Raw genomic sequence first — 24,617 nt, forward strand, 5'->3', positions numbered from 1 at the left:
AGCATGTTAAAGTACACAAAACAAGATATGAAACACATTGAAATATCAACTTTTCTATGTGATTGCATTACGCAATAATGATATGAATATGACTTTGAACTCAATTTTAAAACATTAATATAATTTCTTTTAATTTGGTTACAGGCCATTAATTCATAAGAAAAATATTTTAATTTAAATAAATTGACACAGAATTTAACCCTCAAAAAGGACCCCGCTAGTACAGCGGTATGACTACGGATATACAACACTAAAATCAGGGGTTCGATTTCCCTCAGTGGGCTCAGCAGCTAGCCCGCTGTAGTTTTGCTATTAGAAAACACACATACTCAAAAATATCTTATCTTAAGAACATAACTAATTTTTATACAACATTTCAGTGATTATCTAAATCCTCCTTAATTCTCGTAGTTCATCAGATATCATTCAATTAAATCAAATATTTGTGATAACTCAATTGAATTAGTATTTTTTTAAACTTACATATTTTGTATAAGAATACGCCGAGTAACACGCAACAAAACCAAAACAAAAGTAGTTAAATTTCTAATAATTAAGAAATACAACAGTTTAAAAAGATATTGTTGTAATTATTTATTTGAAAAGTTAAAACTATCCGTATTTTAATTGCACACTGTGGACAAAGCTAAAACAGTGATAATACACATCTAATCAAAAACACCTCAAGTGTAAAGAAAAGGCACGGTCAAAAAAGGATTAAGCGTGTGACCTAAATCCTTTCTTGACCGCACTTTATCTTCACAAGTAAAGTGGTTACGATTAGATATTACGACTTTTTGTTAATAATTCACACTAATAAACCAAGCAAGTAAGAAACATTAGCTTTAGGATCATAACCCTTTCATTTAGAACATGCTTATACCTTACAGAACCAACCAGATTCTTTAAAATATATGATGATAGTTTTCTTCTCTAAAAAGAGTGTTCATACCTTCCTTTATGGTAGCGCCATGAAATTTAGAATAATAGTTTCTTGTCATCACCGCATGCATTTAGTACAGCCGTATCAAGCATTTACACGTTTTGCTAAAGCTAATATCACGTGACATTAAACACTAGTCAGTTAGGATAACTTCATAAAACTGACAAATTTAGGCTTAGAAGTTCACCGTAAATAATAACTGTCTACCAGTATGATTCTTTTTAAAATTTTAATTAGAAATTACTAACGTAGTTTTCTTGGCCTAACCAATATTTGTGTTTGCACGTCTTTTCACCTTTTATTGTTCTATGTCATTTCACTTTAATCTATGATAAATAATACAAAATTCATAGCTTCCAACCAGGTATTTCAAACACAGAATATTATTAGAGTATTCATTATTACCTCACCTTATTTTGAGAACACAAACACAGCTTATGCTGACTTGAACTATTGTCTGTTTGTTTGTTTAGAATTTCGCCCAAAGCTACTCGAAGGCTATCTGCGTTAGCCGTCTCTAATTTAGTAGTGTAAGATTAGAAGAAAGGAAGTTAGTCATCACCACCCACCGTCAACTCTTGGGCTACTCTTTTACCAACGAATAGTGGGATTGACCGTTACATTATAATGCCCCCACGATTGAAAGGGCGAGCATGTTTGGTGCGACCAGGATTCGAACCCGCAACCCTCGGATTATGAGTCGAACGCCTTAACACACTTGGCCATGCTGGGCCTGAACTATTGTCATAGACAATAATATTGAGAAACAACGTTACTGGAGCATTCCTAATTTTTCTACAAATATCATTTCATATTACAATTTTCCTTTGGAAATATAAGCTATTGAGTGATATGTTACGACCAACAATACCATTAGAATTTCTACTTCATTTTCGATAACTCGTGTATTTAATCAATGAAAGACTTACCTAACTCAACCACCAATAATTGATCAGAAAGTGTACGTGTTTTTTCAAAAAAATCCATTTCATCCAGTTTCTCATTAATTTTGTAATAATAATAATAAACTTGAATAACTTGATCAAAGTTGTATTGACTAGGTAACATAAATCTTGCTATATCGTGTTCAAATATAAATCTATTATTGCATAGTTCTTGTGTTTGTTGTTCACCTAAAAAGTATATAATTAAATTAAAGTTCAGATACCATAATACTTAACATTCGTCTTCTTCAGAGTGTCGTACAAAATTTGATGGCGGTGACATTTAACGAAGTATCTTTTTATATATTGCTTTTGAAAGAGTTAAAATTATACTCCATATTATGTCTGTATAATTTCCATAGTAAAATGATAAAAAGATCTCTGCTTTATTATATAATGTAATTATTTAATCTTTTTTTTTTAATTTTATTGTAGTAAAGCAATACGAAAACTTTTAAAAACCTTTATGACAGGTAACATCTATGGTCAATTCGTTGAAAAGAATTTGTCAATAAGCAGATTAAATTTACAAAATAAGATTCAAGGTGTTAGGGTTCGCAAAGTTGAATGTCAGTTTTGGTTGATGTCAATGGAACTGCACCAGGAACATCAAAAACTGAGGATGATATGGGGTGGAGGAACTGCTAAGTGTATATGCTAGGTTTGGTGGCATCTTGTTTAGTTATTTAGTTATAAGTGAAAACACAATCATTCAGCTATTCTTTAGATGCAATAATACCATGTTATAAATTTTTCTTAACATCTGGAATAGAGATTGTTTTATTAAGTGTTATTAGAGAAAACTAGTGATTATGTATCTCAAGATGCCTAAAACTTTTGTTAAAATAAAATAGATAACAACGTTTCCACCTTCTCCAGGTTAACAAAGCTTTGTTATTCTGGTCTATATAAATTGTTTGGAGCATTTGTTCCTCAAAACACATATACACGCCTGTTTTGTACAAAAGAGCGTGCTTTTCATAGTTTTTTTCTAAACAGATCAATGCTATGTTCAAACAATTACTCTGTACTTCGTGTAGAATCATGCTTCGTCACGTGTAAAAAGTTATAAGGTATCAAATTGTTCGACTTTCTGGAAATGGTATGAAGCAAATGGATATTGCCAGAAGATTAAACTGCCCCAGTGCACTGTATTCAGAAAATTGAAACGTCATAGGATTAGAGGAAGTATGGTTCCAAGATATTCTACAGTAGGTGCCGAAAACCTACTGCCAGAGATGGTCATGTTTGGATCAGATTTAAGTTAAGGGAGAAAGAAGTTTTACAACATCTTATAACAAGAATAGGGTATTCAGAATAATAGTGAATAGGAGACTGACCAAACAAGGTAATTTTGCATGAAGGATTAAGGGTAGACCGATATTAACCAGAAGGTGATGCAGTACATGTTTAGGTAGCTATTTTTAATGGTAGAAAAACTATTCTTCATATCGTCCAGGGAAACAACAAGAGCATTTTCTACAGGAATCACATGAATTCGATATTTCTATCATAATGTTGGGCAAGATTTGACAATAGCTTTGTGTTCCATGATGGCAATGAAAGTGCTCACAGTGTGAATGTTTTACACTATTATCTCAACGAGAAGGACGTTAGAAGTTTGCCAGGGCCAGCAAAGTCTCCAGATTTTAATCTCATTAAGAACTGTTGGCCAGAAATGAAACAGAAAATTGCTAGTCATGACCCTAAACCAGTTTATATAGCTGCGTTGCAGTGCCTTCTAGTGACATATTAGGATGAAATCATGGTGTGTGATGTGAATACCATACCTTGTCGTCAGCATTTCATGACGCCTTACGGAGCCTATTACAATACGAAGAGATTAACTAAGTGCTGAATGTTCAATACGAACTAATATAAAGTTAAGTACACTATTTGCAACAATGCCAAGCTATATTTTGTCATCATATTTGATTTGGTAAGGTTTCTTTGTGATGGATGAAATGCTGAATTTCACACCTTTTTACAGGTGTTTCATTAAATTATTTGTCTATCGAACATGTCTCGTTATATTTTGAAGTTTAATATTAATTTTTTTTTTTCAGTTTCACAACGCTAAGTGTATTTTTGCCCAATTATAGTAATAATGGTCTTATTTGTAACAACATATGCGAATATTTGGGCCAATGGTGTGTATATATATATATATAATTGTTAAATATATTCGTATCCTAGTAATACACACAGACGGAAAGGAATATCATTTAGATTGGATTTTATATTGAAATCATTACTCCTTTTTTAATATCGGTTCAGCCCCCCTTTCAGTGGTACGTTTGCGAATTCACACTGATATCAACCGAGTTTCGATATCCCTGGTTAGGACCCGGCATGGCCAGGTGGTTAAGGCGCTCAAGTCGTAATCCGAGGGTCGCGGGTTCGAATCCTCGTCACACCAAACATGCTCGCCTACAAACAAATGTAGGTCAATCCCACTATTCGTTGGTACAAGAGTTGGCGATAGGTGGTGATGACTAGCTGTCCTCCCTGTGGTCTTACACTGCTAAATTAGGGACGGCTAGTGCAGATAGCCGTCGAGTAGCCTTGTGCTTAACTATAAGGAGAAACAACCAATATTTGTGTAATATCACACAATAGACTAGCTTAAAATTTGTCAATTAATATGTAATAAAACATTATTTGAAAATATTATTCATTTTGATTAATAATGTGATATTAAATTCGAGAAAATGTCCGATTATTTTCGCAGTCATAAACTAAGTATATTCGCTTTAAAATGTCACTCACTGTATGATACTCTCCAATGTAATGCCAGACAAGGTAGCAAATACATTTTGACATTTCTCTGTATCTCTTTTCTTACAATATTCTTAATATTAATGTTCTATATAAATGGTAAATATGTTTTGGAAAGTGACGAATTAAAAATATAATTTCATTACCAGTTTGTTTAGTGTAGCGACAGTGACTAAATATTAGTACGACCTTTATAAGTAACTCACTTGATTAATAGATTGAATTTTTTCTCTATGTAAAATAACAGCACCTGTCTCATCTGTTAGAAGCCTTTCTTGTGACCATATAAGATGAAAGTAAAGGGCTTTAGAAGAAAAGGAACGAAAACAAGTCAACTTCTTATTTCCGAATGCCTATATTTTGTTACATACACAGGAGACAATGAAATTACCAACAAATGAAATCCTCAGTGTTAAACACTCTCAGCTATCTATGTGACTGATACGTTATTAAGAAAAGTAGTTTGATCTTTTACTTCTAATTTAGTAGCATAATTTGTTCAAGCCATAGATAAAAACAATAATATCTTCCGTCCAGTCTTCACTGACATATCGCTATAGATAGTTGTTGTTCCATGTGTAACTTATTTGCCTTTTCGTATGCAGGAACGAATATCAGTTCTGGGGAACAAATTAAATAGGATTGATTTTCTACATTTTTTTTATGTTAAACCTTTTGTATTGTATTGTTGTTTGTTATTCAGCACAAAGCTACACAACGGGTTATCTGTGCTCTGCCAATCACGGGTACTGAAACGCGGTTTCTAGCATTGTAAGTCCTCAAACATACAAATGTGTCACTAGGGGCCCAAACGAGGTTTTGTTTCATTCGTCCAATAGACTGGTACTCCAGCTATTAACACACACAGGTATATATATATATATATACATATTATAACATGTGCATTACAGGTGTGGGATATAACAATTAGTGGTATTATTTTATTGCAGTTTACAACTTCAGTCAACTACAGTATATCAAAATGTTCATCGATTTTAACTTAAGAATCAATTTACTAGGGAAATTGGTTACCTTACCAAAGCAACTTTATGTTCTAGATGAGTTAATAGTTCCTATTTCTGAAAAAAAAAATCCAGTAATTATAAGATTCTTCCAGAGTAAACTATTTATTGTGAAGTATTTGGTAATATGTTAATTACAATGATGTTGTATTACGTCCTAGTTCAATTTATAAACTTTTTCCCTAAATAATTTAATTTATAAACATTTATAAATTTATAGACATTTAAATAACACATAAACATTTCGAACAACAGCAAATTCAATATATAACAGCTAGTATAATGGATGCTTATGCAACTCTTCATTTCTATTTTAAGAATATTATCGAAAAAACTCTCTTCTTCAGTGACTAAAATATTATAGATCGATTTGAGGCATATTTTTCTTCTCATATTTTCGTATTCCTCCACTTTCATTGTTTATTTATGTCACAAAACATATGTTAGATTAGGATTATTTAAAAAAATTCCGAAGTATTAAGTACTACATTATTACTGTTGTTAGTTGTTTTAACCCACACTTACACAACAGACTACCAGCACTTTGTCCACAGTGAGTATTCAGACTTTTGATTATGACATTGTAAGTACGTAAAATTTCTGATGCCACGTTATTTTTAAAATGTTTTACTGCGATTTTTCACTAAGCCATGTTAAAAGAAACACTAGAATATTAACAATGTTATTGCTGTTTTGTTTCCACCATGATGTCATAAAAGGGAAAGTTAATAGTTAAACGGAATATATTTATTTAAATTAAACTTTAAAGAATGATAAATAGTAAATTTTTATTTAGTTAGTTTCCACTTTTCTTATTTCTATATTATATATTTATACCATTTGTGTCTGTACTCCAAGTGTGTTTCTTTTACAAATGTAAAAGAAAAAAAACATAAAAATGTCAAGCTGAAAGATGTTAAGCTCCTGAAACAGTACATAAGCTAAAGCAGCGTGAAAATATATTAATATTTACATCTATAAAATTCCGCTAATGTTAAAGCGAAAATTACACTTTGTGAACTATAAATAATACGGTTGTTAAAACAAACCAATGTTTACTTGTACAGCTTCGAGAGTTTTATTTCCATACAGTGAATTATTGAGTAAATGTTTTAATATATTCGAGATTAAGGACAATCTAATTGTTAAATATTTATTTGTTAACCTTTAACGTTGCTTTCCTTTAACAACTGAGTTATACTAGAGATGTATCCACTCGAGTTTCACGAAATCCGCGTCATGATAATAGCGATCACATCCTTCAAGTTTATCACATACAACTGCGTTTCTATACGTTTACTAAAACATTGGAATAATATTCTAATATCAATAAAAATAACATGAAATCTGAATATCAAACCATGTTGATTAACCTCAATTTATTCGTTATTAACCTGCAATAATCGTAGAAAAAAATAATCAAACGACTTTAATTGTAAGCTACAAATAAATAAATACCCGAAAACTGGTACTTCAACTTAAAATTCGTTGTACCTCACATTATTATATTCACAGACTCGAACAGATACCTTCCGAATGAAACGGAACTTATTGAATAAATTTCGATGATACTCGTATGAGGCGCACTATGTTAAATTATTTAGACAACGGAATTTGCTTTCTAACAATTTCGCGCATGTTAAGATAGAATGTTAATGTTTCTTGTTTTTTTATAATTTAGTTTTTGTTGGGTTATTTTGGTGGCCGAAATAACAATATAAATGGAAATAAGTTTATTTTAAAATAGATATTCATTGTTACCCAAATAGCTTGCGTGCTTTGTTCGTATTATTTGATTTTTATTGTTGTTATTACATTCTTTATTGATATTTTCTCAGGCATAACAACAACGACAGTAGCTACAGGATATGTCTAGGAATTATAATGCGAGAAACCTGTTTTCGATACCCGTGGTGGGTGAAGCTTTGTACTTAACAACAAACAACAACGCAACACACGAGGTTTAACAATATTCTGAAGAAACCTAGTCATATTTAATTTGTTCCCCAAAACTGATATTTGTTCTGGAAAAAAAAAACAACTAATAAAATAAGACTGACATGATGTATTGATTAAAACGTTCAATTTCCAAGTCACAGGATTAAATCTCATCAGCGACTAAACTCTTCTTTAAAGCTGTCACTCTCCTTTTTTGGTGGTAAGAAATAATGAAATGATGACTGGCTTATTTTAATTGATTTTGTTTTAGAATATGTTATACATAATCTGTAACACAAAAGATGCAGCAAGTTTTGAACTATCACTTCTCACTTCTAATTTAGAGACGGCTAGCACAGACAGTAATCGAGTACGAGTAATTCAGCAGAAACAAACCAACGAAATGTTTAAAACAATAATAAAATATTAAAAATTTTCACTTACTCAGCTTAGTGTAAATACCGAAATACGTATGGAACATGTGTGACTCTAATTAACTTGTAATCCTGAAGTGTTTATGAAAATAGATAAACTGTAAATTAATATAAATAATATCTTATAATATGTATAATTAGCTGGAATACCCGTTTTGTGAACGGAAATTATGTGAATTCATGATTATTGAAATGTTAACTTAGGACAAGAAAAGTTGCTTCCCTTATATTTAATTGTATAAAAAAAATACAACGCACACAACAGGAAACAGCAAGTCTATTTTGTTTCTGCCTATGGATTCATCAAACCTTTGTGCCAAATATTATGAAGATCTATCAGCAGGGGGCAAAACGAACATGAAGATGACTATAATAACAGCAAAATGAAAAGTGCAAAACTAAATTTTTTGTGTTTTTCTATAAACCCCGTGAACCTGCAATTCATGTGGTGAATATCCATTTAAAAGGGGTGAAGTAGTGTGAAAAAAATGGCCCATAAAAACCGCAAAATGCAAACCTGAAAATCTTTATGTACCCCAGCAAAGACCTAATAAATCTCCATACCAACTTTAGGTGAAGATCCATGCTCACTTTGCGAAGTAGTTACTTGAACGTACAACAAACAGTACTATTATATTTACACAGACACATCTTTGTTTATGAGCAGTAAATTACTATAATAAATAAAGCGCAATCCTCTATATAGTCCCTATTTACCCTTAATTACATAAAGTACTATAATAAACACTCTATTAGTATTCTATATTGAGAGCTATTAATGCGCTGTGTACAATTTATGATGCCACTTCTGCACGATATTTGGTTATTGAAAATGTGATTGATAGGAATTTCGCTAAAAGTGTACCTGAAAAATTACATAAAAGGAAGTCTGACATGAACGCCAATGCCATAAAGCTTTTTTTCAGCTTTAATCCGAAACCCTATTAGTGAAAAAGAAATTCGACAAAAAAGGAAGAAGTACCTACAAGTCTTTTCTTAATTGCAGCATATTCTGGAAAACTACCTTTTTTCATGTTCTTTAGCATCCAACTTAGGGGTTGGTGTCGAGCGAAGTGGTCCAGTCACATGGGAATATACAAAGACTTGTGTCTACTTCAACTGACCAGCACTTCTCATCAGTGGAGAAAAAGTAAATTCTTGTCCACAACAGCTGTCGAGACAGATGGATTCTCTTGGGAAACTTTCGTCCAAGAGGTCATTCAGACATTTGCTGACATTGATTTATCAAAGCTATTACGAGCCATTAGGGTAAAGGAAGTTGGCTTATTGAGGCACTAGAACTTAGGCAATAATAAAAAGTGTAATGATTTACACTTAACTGCATTCTTAATTCCAAGTGAAAGTTTGCAACACATACAAGATTCAGTAATTTAGGATATTTTTACCATTTTAATCTTATTTGTACAGCCCCATTTTCTTCGTTGTTTGTCTTAAGGTTTTGTACATACAAATCTTGCCTTGTATTGTAACTAAACTATTTCTTAAAGTCATATGTTTCTATCGAAGTATTTATTATATATTTAACAGGGTATATTATATAGCCTGAGAAAAATGACGGGCATCTCATAGTATACCCTAACTTTACGTTTACTAACTGAAAAACTGAAATAAATTTTGTAGAACCAAGATTGACTAATAAAAATGCAGAAACGTTCAGTCAAGGAAGTAAAATGTCAGAAAATTCTTTTGTGAGCTAATAAAATTTAGGATCATTTGTGAAATCAATTCGTGCCGTATTCGTGGAATAATTATTGGTAAAAATTAATTATATTAACAACCTCTAATATAGAGAAAAGCCAGTTAATTCTTATAGCACTACATTCCAACAATGGGTGTCGTGTGATGTCACTTAGCAACAAAAGTGTAGTTTAATATTGTTGTTCGTCCATATAATAGAAGTATAAAATGGAATGTAGAGACAACAAAACTGCAAACCTTTCTTAGTTTAGAGTCATTTGATTAAGGAGATTGTTTATTTCTAAAAAAAAACAAAAAACGTTGGTGATATAGCCAAAAATAGCTTAATTAAGAAATGAATCGATATTTTTACTTTCGTGATAAATTTTATACACTTTGCTTTAGTCTTATTATTTCAATACTCACTGAACTTAAAATATTTCATGGGACCCCTGTCACTTAAATCGTAATGGGCAGACAGTAATGAAACTATTCTATTTGGATAAATGCCTTTTGCTTTTATAACTTTTATTTCAAGAAATTAAATGTGACGTGACACGTGATTGCAGTTATTGGTTTATTGACTGTTAATAAACTGGTTTGTGATTCCGTTTTATTTTAAAGATTCATTGCTTATGAAACACAAAAATAAGGTTTAAGTCAAAGTGTAGGTCAGAAGTATTCTAATAGTATTATTAATTTCCTTATAATTAGTTTAAAACGAGTAATATTGTTTCTGTATGGATTTACAATTGCATTTGGGCAGAATTACTTTTTGTAAGGTAGAGAAACTGAAATTTGGAAAAGCTATCGATACAATATTGATCGTACTTGGTAATTAAAGAAATAAAGATGGTGGGCCAAAATTTAGCAACTTTGTTTTTGCAATTACATCTTGTATTCTGTTTTTCTAAAATAACCTAAAGATGAATTATCTATTCATCATAAGTCTATGGTTCTTCTTAATTGCAATTTTAGATATTGTGTAACCATAAAGTGTTAGCTGGTAGGTTGAAATACAAATGGGTGTATATATACAATACTCTGGGAGAAAAACTCTTATTTCGAATCATAAACTATTGGCCTATTAGTTTCTGTTCCTGTTGAAATCTCTGAACTTACTATAATGCATATGATGCAACTGTATGTTATTTTTCAGTAAGATGTGATATATTTTTGAAGTGAAAATAGATAAGACGTAATAAATTGTCAATAACACTGCCTTATGTATACTTATATTTTATAATTTATTTGCACATTTAGCTAAACGTCAGAAAAAGTGTTAGTATATGTTGTAATAATAAAACTGAGATACGTATATTTGTTTGCTCAGCTCAATTTAAAAGTGTCCGAGTTGGGACAGCAGAAACTTTTCGACAACATACAACGCTAAAACTTTGCTCTAAAAAAATGCACAGCAACAGTGTTCTTTTGAAGCTAAGCACAAAGCTACACAATCGACTTTTTCCACCACGTGTATCGAAACCCGGTTTTTATTGTAATAAATCTACAGAAATAGCGCCAAATCACTAGGGGCAAGACATTGTTAACAAAGTCTTGTTAAAGAAAGAAATTTCGTTGTAAAGTGTTATTTTCTTAGTGCTAAACTACACACTGTATTCTGTCCATCGTAGAGAATACAACCAATTTCTAACAATGCATATTCATAAACTTACCGCTGATAAAAGTGAACTGAGCAAATATCTTACAAAATTGTCTTTCTTTACTACACTAAAAAATACAAGCGCAGCAATACAACTTATCGCTGTAGTTATTATAATAATACAATTAAAGGAGTAACCTTTTGAGGAAACATCGAGACCACTTAAAGATTCGTATAAAAGTCTAAGCAATAGACATAAAAATAATATGATTTAAATTGTGTGTTATAACTCATTATACTGCCTCATCTGGAATATATATGTATATACAATTGTCCAATGAAGGAACAATTCCTTAAGACGTTACAGTGCCATATAAAACGAACCAAAAGTTAAAACGTAGTACCATTTCTTTGTCTAAGGCGATTAAAAATATAATGGTTTCGATACACTGTTGAATAATAATAAAAATGTTGTATATCCTACTGGCCTTTCGCGATTCAATTTTCTCAGCCACGCTATGTTTAAATTTCAAAATGTATCTATGCTTTTTACACTGTTGTAAGCTAGAGAATAACTATTTCAAATTGTAAAACGCTCTCTATCGTATTTTACTCTTTCTAGAATTCGCTCTTGTTTACTTGAATTTGTTTACCTCTAAGTTCTACTTAGTTCATCAATCTGTACAACGCACTTTCAGTATCTATGAGCTGCCTTAGCAAACATGTAATGTAATATGAACCGATCGATACACTAAGCTGAATTGTATTTAGTTAAATGCATCTGTTTTTTCATGGCAGCAATGATCGTCAGTGCAATCTAATTGAAATGTTAGCATAATGACTCATTTATTATGACGTATTCCTGAACTAGATTTAACACTTAAGTACGCTATATATAGAATGTGTTTTTGTCAATATTATATATTGTAATTGTCTTTCTAATAAAACTCTGTGGCATTTTTCGATCCACAAGTCTATTTTATGGGTAGAATTACACTTTGTAACAATGATTATTATGAAGTTTACTTTTCGTCAACATTTCTTGCTGTACATAGTACTTTAGTGAAATAAAAGTTAGTAATAAATTTCAGTGATATCGATTTTGAAATATATGCGTTTTTACTTCTCAAGATCGAAATAAACAAAATTACAGAATTACACTTTGTAACAATGATTATTATGAAGTTTACTTTTCGTCAACATTTCTTGCTGTACATAGTACTTTAGTGAAATAAAAGTTAGCAATAAATTTCAGTGATATTGATTTTGAAATATATGCGTTTTTACTTCTCAAGATCGAAATAAACAAAAACTATTGAAAGACACTTTTATAGAATAATTATGGAACATCATTAAAAACAACAAGCTATCGAATAAGCAACAACATAAATGTCTTGACGAATATTGTATAGTGTGTGTATTTATATTATGTGTTTATGGAAAAGATACTTAGGATATCTACCACCACTTCAAAGTCTGATCTGTGGGAAATATTTTGTGGTGTCATAAGATTTTCAGTATAATTTAAAATCTTAAGCTCAACCACAGTACCAACCCGTTTCGTAAGTGTATCAACTAATAAAGTAAAAATAATTCGAATCTCAAAATAACGAGTTACATTTGAAACATATGATGAAAAACTTGAAAAAGTTAAGAATTAACTAAAACAATAGAATAAAACGAAGTGTTTATTGAATATGTAAAGATCACCCTTACCTCGATTTTATTAATTAGTTTCTTTGGAAATATGACGATAAATTCACATGATGATAAAATTATCGAGGAAGAATTTAGAGAGTAGGTATTCAAGATTAAATTAACATAAAATTTAACTCTAGGACTCGATATCTAAAATAAGAATATATATTAAACAAGTCTGGATTTATGAAATACAGTACATACAAAAGCAGTTTGTGAAATTTAGTCGATAAAATTATCATACTGTCAGCAGAATATTTTCCCAGAAATATAAGTTTTTATGATATAAACGCCTGTTCACTGTATTTCTACAACTGATATAGTCATATCGTGTTTACTGCAGAAAAAACTAGTGGGGTGATTAATAATTTATGTAAACTAGGTTAACATTTTTAATTTTGTTACACTAACTACTTACGAATACACTGCTTTGAAAATTAAGCATACATTTTCATCGAACTTCATAACATAGTTGTATAATGTTAACAACTTAAAAATATTCAGTAAAATAGTTTGTGAAACTATCGTGTTTCATCGTATAAACTACAAAAAAATATTGCACAGCAATAAATGTATAGTATAATTAAAACTAAATTTTGATTTACGACCATTCAATAAAAAAAATTGTAAACTAGAGAAATCAAAATAAATTGATTTGCAGCATATAATAAAATGAATTGTAAACACTAATTATGAGCAATAGTTATTATTTGCAATGTCATTGAATGTGTTCGAAAACCATAACATATTTAGGAAAAAATATCAGAATATATATTTCTATAATAATAGATTTAAACACTTCTGAACTATTAAAGTTACCAGTAATTTTTGAAGTCCGAAAGGCTCAAGTTAACGATGTCTGTGAATTTAATATTCAGCTTCAAATAGGTTAGTTTAAAATCAACTAAATAACAATCACTAGTTATAAATAGCTCAGTTAACAATTTTGCTAAACATTTATGCAGCTTAACAAAATAAAACATGAGTAGCTTAAAAAGAAACAAATTTTCTAGTCTGTAAAATAAACACCACGAAGAAAGAAAAAAAAATCAAATAATACCATATTAATGGTTGATTGTTTGTATGTAATTGAGCATAAACCTACACAATGGAATGTTTGTGCTCTGCCTGCCACGAGTATCGGTATCCGGTTTTCATCATTGTAAATCCAAAGGGTGGAGATAATGATTGAAACACATTAAAACTGAAACATTTACTATTTTAAGCAACCACGCTTATCTCTTTATGAAAGGGGAAGAAAACGAGAAAATTATAAGAATATGAAACATGTAATTGGAAATTATTTAACATAACAGAAGCATTTCAAGAAAATGGATTGAACAAACAGGTCAGTTAAATGTCATCTAAATCGTGTTATGTAAGAAACCGATAAAACAGAAAAACAACCTGAGATGAATATTTAAATTCTGATCTGAAAATAGAGTGTGTGTTGTTGTTTTTTGTGAGAGAATTGATGGCCGTATTTATTAAGAGCATAGTTAATGACATCTCTAAGCTAGTAATACACAATTTCTTTGGTACATACTTTAGTTGAAGCTAAAGAAAAAATACTTTAAATATCACTAGTGACTTTAAAGCTACACGTTTTTATCTCCCCCTATTTTACAACACATTCAAAAAATCTTCATTGACTAGTTAATAGATATCATAAGGCCCGACATGGCCAAGGGTGTTAAGGCGTGCGACTTGTAATCTGAGGGTCGTGGGTTCGCATCCCCGTCGCGCCAAAAATGCTCGCCCTTTCAGCCGTGGGAGCGTTATAATATGACGGTCAATCCCACTATTCGTTGGTAAAAAAAGAGTAGCCCAAGAGTCGGCGGTGGGTGGTGATGACTAGCTGCCTTCCCTCTAGTCTTACACTGCTAAATTAGGGAGGGCTAGCACAGATAGCCTTCGAGTAGCTTTGTGAGAAATTCAAAAACAAACGGATATCAGATAATTCTTATTTAAATAATATTTAGTGAAAACTAAATCAGCCAACTGCTTTTCAAAATTATTCACTAACAACTTGATTTAAGTGCCTATGCACTTTATTTGTATGTGTTGTATTATCCGTGAAGTTTTGAATACATGTTTGAATTTAAACAAATTATAAATGTGTTTACTAGGTTAAACTGGTAGAAAACATTTTATTGAAACAGTTATTAAATAATACTAATAATAAACACATGAATAAACTAAATTATTTTAGAAAAATTCTAATATTTAAGATGCCAAATATCCTGATTACCACATGCAATGAGGGATGATGACCGAAGAAGGTCGAAACGTTGTTCGCTCCCATATGTAAATTTTTTTCTCAACCCAGACGAGCCGTTTCACATATATATTTTTCTCTACAAGTGGGTTTTCTCGACATCAAACATATGATCTGAGGTGCAAATGTAATACTGTATTACAAAGTTTGCAATCTTATAAATGTTTATAAGGCTTAAGATCACCTTTGACACTAATGCAAATTGTACAACGTTGTGAAATTTCTAAACTATATGGTCTAGTGAAATAGCGCCCGCCGCTAGTACAGCGTATGTCTCCCGATTTACAACGCTAAAATCAGGGGTTCGGTTCCCCTCGGTGGGCTGAGCAAATTGCCCTATGTGGCTTTGCTATAAGAAACACAAACTGAAATAGTATTACTCATTCCTTCATCAGATCTACTTTCATTTCATCAACATTATTTGGTTACGAATCATAATCCTACAAGAACTTTCTTATGAATAAACAACGTAGATTAAAATCAGTGACTATCCCGACTAGTTCGTTTTCTTTATAAATTATTCTTCCAAGAATTATCTAAATAATTAAGCCCGTTAGCTGAGTGCACTTTTAAATATTAAAGTTTTTCTAGCTGTAATTTTGTATGAGAACACCAATGATTATATGAGAGTATCCCTATATCCCATGTCATTCACAGTGCCATAACGTAGTACACAAATTCATCATTAGCAACTGCTGCTAAGATCGTTATACTAACTACACAATATCTTGTGAATTTGTGATTGAATCTGTTTTCCAAATGTGCTTGTGTCCACTTGGTCGCGGTACGAAGCTTAATATATCTGTGAATAAGAAAATGGTTCGTATGTCGTTTGACCAGTCCATATGCTCATGATACCAGTGAGGGCGAGCTGTATTTTCACCGTGGATTTGAAATAAAAAAGCACAGCATTATTTATCTGGTATAAAAACGACCTGCATTAAGCTGTTTTAATAACCTATTTGCTAATTTGTTGTTCAGCTGCTAATCAAATCTGTTGATTCAGCTGAAAAGGTGAAATCTGACGGTTTCGTCGTGTCCGTAGTGATAAATAGCAGCCCTTTTACGGAGAGAATGGTTTCTAGGCCAACTGTATTGATGGTCTTCCCCAATCTAGAACTCCCTAACCATAGTTCCTAGGACCTAGCCAATTTACTGCAATTTACGTTTAATCGGCTTCCAACCAGCTTATGACGTCTCATGTCCTAAAATGCCCAAATGGTTCACTTACGGTCTTGGAATGTTTCATTATCAACTGGTTTCTCTTTGTGTTTATTGCTACAGTTCACACTGCTAGATAACAATACACTGTGTTTTGTGCACTCTGAATAAAATAAGCGTGTCAGATGGTAGATCAACTAAAACGTGCTTCGTATGATAAACACTTCAGGGATACCATTAGTGGTATTTGTACCTTGTTATAATGAGAAAATAGAAAAATCCGATTATCCTTTAATTGCTTTTAGTCATGTTTTTAGGTTTGGCTTATTAATTTATAACAACATATTATAGAGAGTGCATGAATATTTTTAATATTTTTGCATGTTAAAAAGTAAACCAATAAAGTCAAATACTTATTGTGCGCGAATAAGTAAGTTTAATTTTCTATAATTTGTAACATATATCAAGCTTTACGATTACCATAATGTGTCAGAGAAATGTATTGATAGAAAACATAAATCTAACTTTTTCGTTTGCAAATTTAAATCCGATAATAATAGGATATTTGAAATCGAAAGAAGTACAGTTGTCAGTCTACAGACTTAGAAATCTAAAATTCGGGGTTCGATTCCCGATGATAGTCAAATATGACTTTACTCTAAAATAAACAACGAAACAGTGCTGGGGTTGCAATATTAAATATACAAGTGGCTGTACTTGAAAATTTTGGTTCGTGCCAGATTGTAACCCACTCTCGTGGTAACGTTTGGAGAAAAAATATGTTATTCTTAATAATCAAATACCACGAAACAACAAATATCTCATCGTAAAAATAGCCTTTGCAAACTTTTGAGGCTTCATACATATAAATTTTACATTTGAATCCAATATTGTATATTAATAGTATTGCAATAGTTTGAACGAGCAACACAAACTTCTCATTTTGGCTTCTTTATAGTAATTAGTGAAAATATTTTTTACGTGTAGGATTATAACGCTACAAAAGTGTTTCTATACCTACTTGATGACATCACAGAAAATTTATTTGGGTTTATCAATAAACAAACAAATACTATTTGTTCTAGTGCTGTCTACCAAATATTATGAAATACTAGGTAGAGTGATGACTAGCTGCATTTCCTCTCATCTTGCACTGCTAAATTAGGGATAACTAGTGCAGATATAGCCCTTGTGTAGTTTTGCGCAAAATTCAAAAACCAAAACCCCTGCATAGATCTAATAAACCTCCATACCAAATTTGATAAAGCTACATCAGCACCCTACGAACTAGTAACATGGACTTACAACATACAATATACAATACTATTATATTTATATAAATTCATAATATTCATATTAATCCTATAATCATATTTATTCAAAACAATGTGTTTTTAAAGCTGTGATGTATAGTTTTTTAATAACTTATACTTTAATGGTTATGAATTTATAATGCTTTAATTAAAACGCAAATTTAAGTTACAATGTGAACTTGATATATAAACTAGCTTCAAACTGCAAGCACTCTTACATTAATTTGTGTTTACATGTATTCTCCAGGTTTCATGTTGATGCATTTACAATGAGCTGTATTTTTTAATATGTGTTTTTCTTCTTTTTTTTTTCGTTGTCGTTTCCCATGTGCAAGAGGCCCGGCAAGGCGACAGGTTATGCCACTCGTAAGTGTCTCTGTAAGTATTCGAATTTAAAACACTAAAATAAATGGTTTACTCTTTCAGTAGGTACAGTAGAGAAACCGACGTAGCTGAGCTATAAAAGAACACACATATAAGGAGTAATATATATACACCTTCTCTTTCTGCAAGATTTGTAAGTAGTTTTTTTTTCTGTTTTGCTTAAACTTCCTTAAAAAATGTGCCAGTTTCATTAAGAGTTGATGTATGACGCATATTTGTTTGTTTTGAATTTTTCGTAAAGGTAAAGGTTTATCTACGTTAGCCATCCCGAATTTAGCAGTGTAAAACGAGAGGGAAGGTATCTAATAATCACCACTCACCGTCAACTCTTAGGCTACTCTTTTACCAATAAATAGTGAGAAAGACCGTTACGTTATAACAACTTCACGGGTTCAAGTGCAAGCATGTTTGGAGCGAAAGGGATTCAAACCCTTGATCCTCAGATTAAGAGTCAAGCGCCCTAACCACCTGGCGATGCCTGGCCTGTATTATTCATAAGCAATAATGTATTTCTATTTCATTTTTGTTTCTTACGTTAGATACATTACGACTTCTCAGATAATTGAGTTTTGTGACGTTTTTCTTTATTTATAAAGAGAAATCAGGCTATCTGGTTTGATTACTGAGGGGAATCAAACTCCTAGTTTTCGTATTGTAAATCAGAAGACTTACAGCTATCTGGACTCGATATACTTTCGAATGGCACAACGTGTGGTCAGAAAAATAATAATTAACGTAGAATTCGTACTTGATATTTAAACTAGTAAAATTTTATCCAGGCTGCACACATTTCTTTAAATAGAATAAGCACAATAAGCTTAGAAATTTATGAATTATTTTGTGTCTTACTAAAACCTAAAGCACAAATGTTTTAAATATGTAAGCGAATATTTTGTTTATTATTAAACAGATAGCAAATTCGAGAAGTATTTGCCATTGCGTGCCATTTGTGTGATCAACCATTATCAACTTTGATTTTTGGATTCGACTGGACACGCGTATGAGACCTAAATTTTTAATCTAGCATAATGAATTGATTCTAGTGTGAATGTAAATTATAACTGCCATGGCTTATCTTGTAGCTTGTTGTTTTATTGTTTCGTTCTATTGTGCTACGTGATAAATGAGTCACTATCTGAGAGCACCCTCTTTTCGTGTACGCGTGTAAATTGAATATTTAAATAAATATATTGTACTCTGTATAGTTCAGACAATTCGAAACTCCAAATTATGCTCTACATGGATGTAAATCTTTCAACATTATATTTATTTAGCATAATTATAAATTATTGTTCTCAAAAAAGCAAGGTAATGTGAAGTCATTCTTTTTTAACCGCGTTTCAATTTTATGCAATGAGATCAATATCGATGAGCTAGTGAAGTAAATGACAACTGCTACTAATATGAAGTGGATAAAACAATTTCGGCTTTTATATCAAAGAATTATATATATTTACACATTTCAAAATTTTGTACTATTTTTTAGAATAATCTGTTAATAATTATTGTTTTTCTTACGTACCGAACATGTTATTGTACAACATTTAAAAAAAAGATACAAACGAATGTTAACCAGAAAATCTGTTTTTAGAAATGTCATTCCTTGTAACAACGTTTGAAAGAACGATAACTTCTACACCTCATTAATGAATTATTTCCTAACGCTGTTTGTTCTCGATTTGCTGGATCAAAACGGTTTAAAATGATAGACGTTTTTAAAAAGAGTGCTATTGGCCTAATAAGAGTTAAACATTTTGATTTGAGAGATTAGACACGTGTTTTATTGTTCCATACTTGTATATATTACTTATTGTTTTTGAGAAATTGTAAAATTATTTGTTAGCTACGAGACAGATAGAAACGGAATGTTTAGCAGATAATCCTTCTGCCATTTGTAATGTCTCGTCACGTCGTACTTTGCCAAAACCGTAAACAGTGTTTTCGTTTTTGACGGTTTGATGGTTTCAAATGTGCTTCCAACTTCAATGCTATATGAAAATTTCCAAAAAAATGATACGGTTTATGTAACATTTACTTACAAAGTTTCGGGGCATAAAGTGAGATTTATATATGCTCGCGTCACACAATTCATAATTTTATTTTTGACTATCATTCAATGATTTTATTTGTCCAAAAGGAAACATCTCAAGATTTAATACGAAATTTGTTTGTTATTAAGCATAACGTTACACAATAGGCTAAATGTTCTCATTTCTGGTATCGAAACCAGGTTTCTAATGTTATGAGTTTGCAGACATGCCGCTGTGTTATTGGGAGCCTAATACAATACAAATTTAATTTATTTCTATAGATATAATTAATTTTAATATAATTTCTGCTAGTGATTAAACTGATCGGTATGAAATAAGACATTTTTATCTTATGTATTCCAATGTTTCGTAATATTCTTTAAAAATAAGAAACTTCATTTGTTATCTAAGATACAGACAGTTTTAGTGATGTACCACCGCAGGGATTGAACTTGAATTTAAGTATTATAAATCTTCAAGCTTACATTTGGTAGACATAATTTTTAGAGAATATTACGATATTCTCTAAAATATAATATATGTAATATAGCCTTACGCATTAGAAAAATATAAAACAAAAAAGTACTCATTGTACCTTCATAGAGTTTATGGAAATAGTGATAAATGTTCTATATCCGATTTCAAGCCAACCAGAGGTATGAAGACAGAGGCACCTCCTATAAACTGATTAACCGTACTGCACTCGTGAGGTCAAATAGTTCATACATTCACTTTTGTTGTCGTAAGTAATGCCTACTTTATCTTGTTAAATGTGTCATGTTGTTATTTTAAGGTAATTTTACAATACGTTATTTTCTTCTACAAAATCTAGTGACTAAGTTATAATTTTATTGTTTTGGTTATTTATAGTTAATGCTTCTTACTTTCAGCAGTCCATATATAGAGATGTATCTTTTCCTAACCTTACAGCAATCATCCTTATTAAATATTGCAAATAAGTAAACTATATTCGTCACAGTTTCAGTTTTTTCTGCACTCACTAGTAATAAAAATGAGGAAATATAGGTTATTTTATAACACACTAGTTTGGTTTATATTTATGAACGTACTTATCATATCTGTTTGTATATATATATATATATTGCAGCAGTATAAAAAGTATTTCAGCTTTTCCCAAACTTTAGTCAACTCCCTTTAATAAATATGATTTCATGTGCGCCCCTCTCAATTTTTTGTCAAATGAATGCAACAGTGAGTTAAGTGACGAAATATAATACACGGATACATATCAAATGTTATATTTATTTTCGTAATTACCTATTATCTTAATTAATCAAAAAATATATCTATGCGCTTAAATTTGCATTATTGCACTATTGGCTTTATCCTAACTTCTTGCGTCCCATTGAGAAAGTGAATCCCACTCTTATGAAAGCGTTTTGAATATATCGTTTCATTGGAACACTAAATCTTTATTTAATACTTTTCTATTTTACATTCATTACGAGCACCTTCTAAAATCATCTTTTCAGCCACTTAGTCTACTACAACCTCACGGCTATAAACAACACGTTTGAAAAATTACCTGTTTCGAAATTTATAATTTTCGCTTCATAAAACAGTTATCGCTTCTAAATTAAAATATTTCCAGGCTGTTTCAAAGTTCATTATACTAATTTCAAACAGACTTTGACACGCACAATGACATATTATTTTCAGAATGTTGGTGTGGTGATGTCATCTGACAGGAGCATCCACTGCTCCAAAAACTAATCATGGAGTGTGAGACAGTAAATGTTTCTATGACAATTATCAATCAACTCTACCCTGCCCCATGTGGTTTTCAGGTTATATAATGTTTGTTGAAGTAAATAGATATATCAAACAAATAACATTTCGTGTTACTGTGACTTTACACAGTTTTAGCTTTTTACTCCTTAAAACCCACGAGTCCAGTTTTTAATTTCCGACTCTAAAAGTTTAAGCCAAAATTAATTTTCACTCATACCAATAGAATTTAGAAATAAGTCGGTTAGATCTATTTTAAATCTTACAACAGCATGAAATGCACTGTTGTTAAAATATTATATATATATATAAATATGTGGGTGAAATGTAACCAAAAATATATTTTCTAAAATGTAAGTCAGAAATTAGCAATTAATTTCAGGTACTTCTTTGTACCTCTTATTGAGATCCTACATTGAAAAAAATACACTAAGATGTGGAGTATTATTTTAATAATTTTATTTATATAACAGTAGGTTTTGTTAACCCCAAATTGTTTTAACTGAGTACAAAATCACGAAACTTTAAGTTTCTATAATCCATTATAATTCCTTATATTAGCTAGAAGGATATGTAAAAAAACATATATAATTTATGGTATGAATAAAATACATCACTCACACAAACCCTAATTAACGTTAGTTTTGAAGACTAAAACTAATTTTATAAAAACTTCCTTTGAGGAATATTTTTCACAGTTGATTAACATTATTGAAGATACTTGATAACGCTATTTATAATTGCAGTGTTTTATCATCCAAAGGGGAAAAACAACATATGTTAAAATAATTACATTAAGATCTACGTTTCTGTTCTTTATGCAATACACATTGTAATGAGAATTCTGTAAATTATTGACTTAGACTTAAGTCACTTTTTTTGTAATCTTGAACTTGATTTTTCGTGGTATTTCCATAAGCTGTGTACAGATCAATTAGCACAAACTAATAAATAGCACGAAAAACATTAAAACCACATTTTCTAGGAATCTCATTTGATGTTAAGATTGTATTTTATTGCACTCTTTCATCAAACACTGATAATATAATCTATAAATAAAAATAATAATAATCTTACATTAAACAACAATAATAATCCAAAACAATAATTATTAAATGAAACTTACCAACTACTGCATTTTGCGCTTGACGGACAAGAATAGTCTCGATAAAATAAAGCAAATAGAATTTCAACATGCGAGATTTATTTCTGTTTAAATTCTTTTTTCCTGGCATTTCTGTGGATGAAGTAACAAATAATGGCGTGAATCTACTGTGCTTTGTTGTACTTTTATGTTAAAAAGAGAAGAAAATCTAGTTTCTTTTTCAAACTGTGGGAGTCTGATGTCATATTCGAACCATTCATTTTGACCACGTCTATAACTGTATAAATAGTATTGTTATACGATGTCAACCTTCTGTAAACAGTGATGTTATGTACATTGATTTACTTAAGTATGCAACAAAAGATAAGCAAAGTATAGCATATTATCAGTTTTCTCTATCAATGAGTGCTCACGACCAACCATCTCTTGTCAAAGACGGTTCTTTACTGCGGTGTTTGAAATGGTCTGCTTGCCCAGCGTCGGCGGGTTAAACGCAAATAATCGATTTTCTATCTCAGCGCCATCTATGTGAGTCTGATATTTTTATCCTCGTGCCAATGCTGGAGTGATTGATCCAGTTATTCACAAAGTTAAAATATAAAACTTTTAGAGTAAACCTAAGAGTGGAAAAGTTATGATTGTTCAGTGCCTTTAAACAAAGAGACATACAGATAAACAGTCATGAGGCCAAAATGTGAAAATAAACAGATTTATTGATATAATAACAGATAAATAATGAATACAAAATCTTGGCTGTTATCCAGTAAATAATGTTTTAAATTATAGCTAATGTATTGTCATGCAAATGTATCAGTCTATAGTTGGTGTTAGCCATCATCAGGTGTCTGAACTGAGATATTTGACCCAACATCTTGCGTTGTGAGTCATATGGCACAAACAGTTGCAGGTGACATTTTTGTTGACTAAAAGTGCAATGATACGTAATGAATTTATCTCCACTCCATCCACTTCCATAAACACACCGGTTTCGAATCCCCGTCTCACCAAACATGCTTTCCATTTTGGTTGTGGGAGCGGTATAAAATGACGGTCAATCCAACTATTCGTTGATGAAAAAGTAAGGCAAGAGTTGGTGGTGGGTGGTGACGACTAGTTGTCTTCCTTCTAGTCTTGGACTGCTAAATTTAGCACGGCTAGTGCAGATAGTCCTCGTGTAGCTTTGCGCGAAATTCAAAAACAAACAAACAATCAAGAAACAGAGAACCGAGTGTTTGCACTGTATATCATCTGGAAAATCCATTGCAAAAATAAGCATGCTATTATGTATACTAGGTCCAAAATTTCCTCTTTAGAACATTGGCATCGCGATATAAAAATACTACGTAATTTGTTTATCCTCGAAAAAATGCTATCATGCAAATATTCTGAGAAATGGTTATGCAATAAAAACAATAAATTTATATTTAACTAGAATCGTGCGTCATTCGCATCTTGGTTAAAGAGACCAAATCAGAGACCAGTAGGTTTCGGAAGTATTACATTTAATTAATATTCACAAAAAGGATAGATAACTAGCCA

At 31.2% G+C, this 24,617-nt stretch overlaps 1 protein-coding gene across 2 annotated transcripts in view; it reads right to left on the reverse strand.

Annotated features, from left to right (window-relative positions):
- The window catches only part of LOC143255354 (neural cell adhesion molecule 2-like), a 160,043-nt gene extending 136,542 nt beyond the window's left edge, over window positions 1-23,501 (reverse strand). For both annotated transcript variants that reach the window (XM_076510868.1, XM_076510867.1), the window contains exon 1: window positions 23,100-23,501. In XM_076510868.1, coding sequence (XP_076366983.1) covers window positions 23,100-23,208 — 109 coding nt within the window. In that variant the 5' untranslated portion in view covers window positions 23,209-23,501. The remainder of the gene's footprint in view (window positions 1-23,099) is intronic.
- Between the last annotated feature and the right edge of the window lie 1,116 nt (window positions 23,502-24,617).

Source organism: Tachypleus tridentatus, chromosome 7 (assembly GCF_004210375.1).
Source record: "Tachypleus tridentatus isolate NWPU-2018 chromosome 7, ASM421037v1, whole genome shotgun sequence".
Classification (NCBI taxonomy): Eukaryota; Metazoa; Arthropoda; class Merostomata; order Xiphosura; family Limulidae; genus Tachypleus; species Tachypleus tridentatus.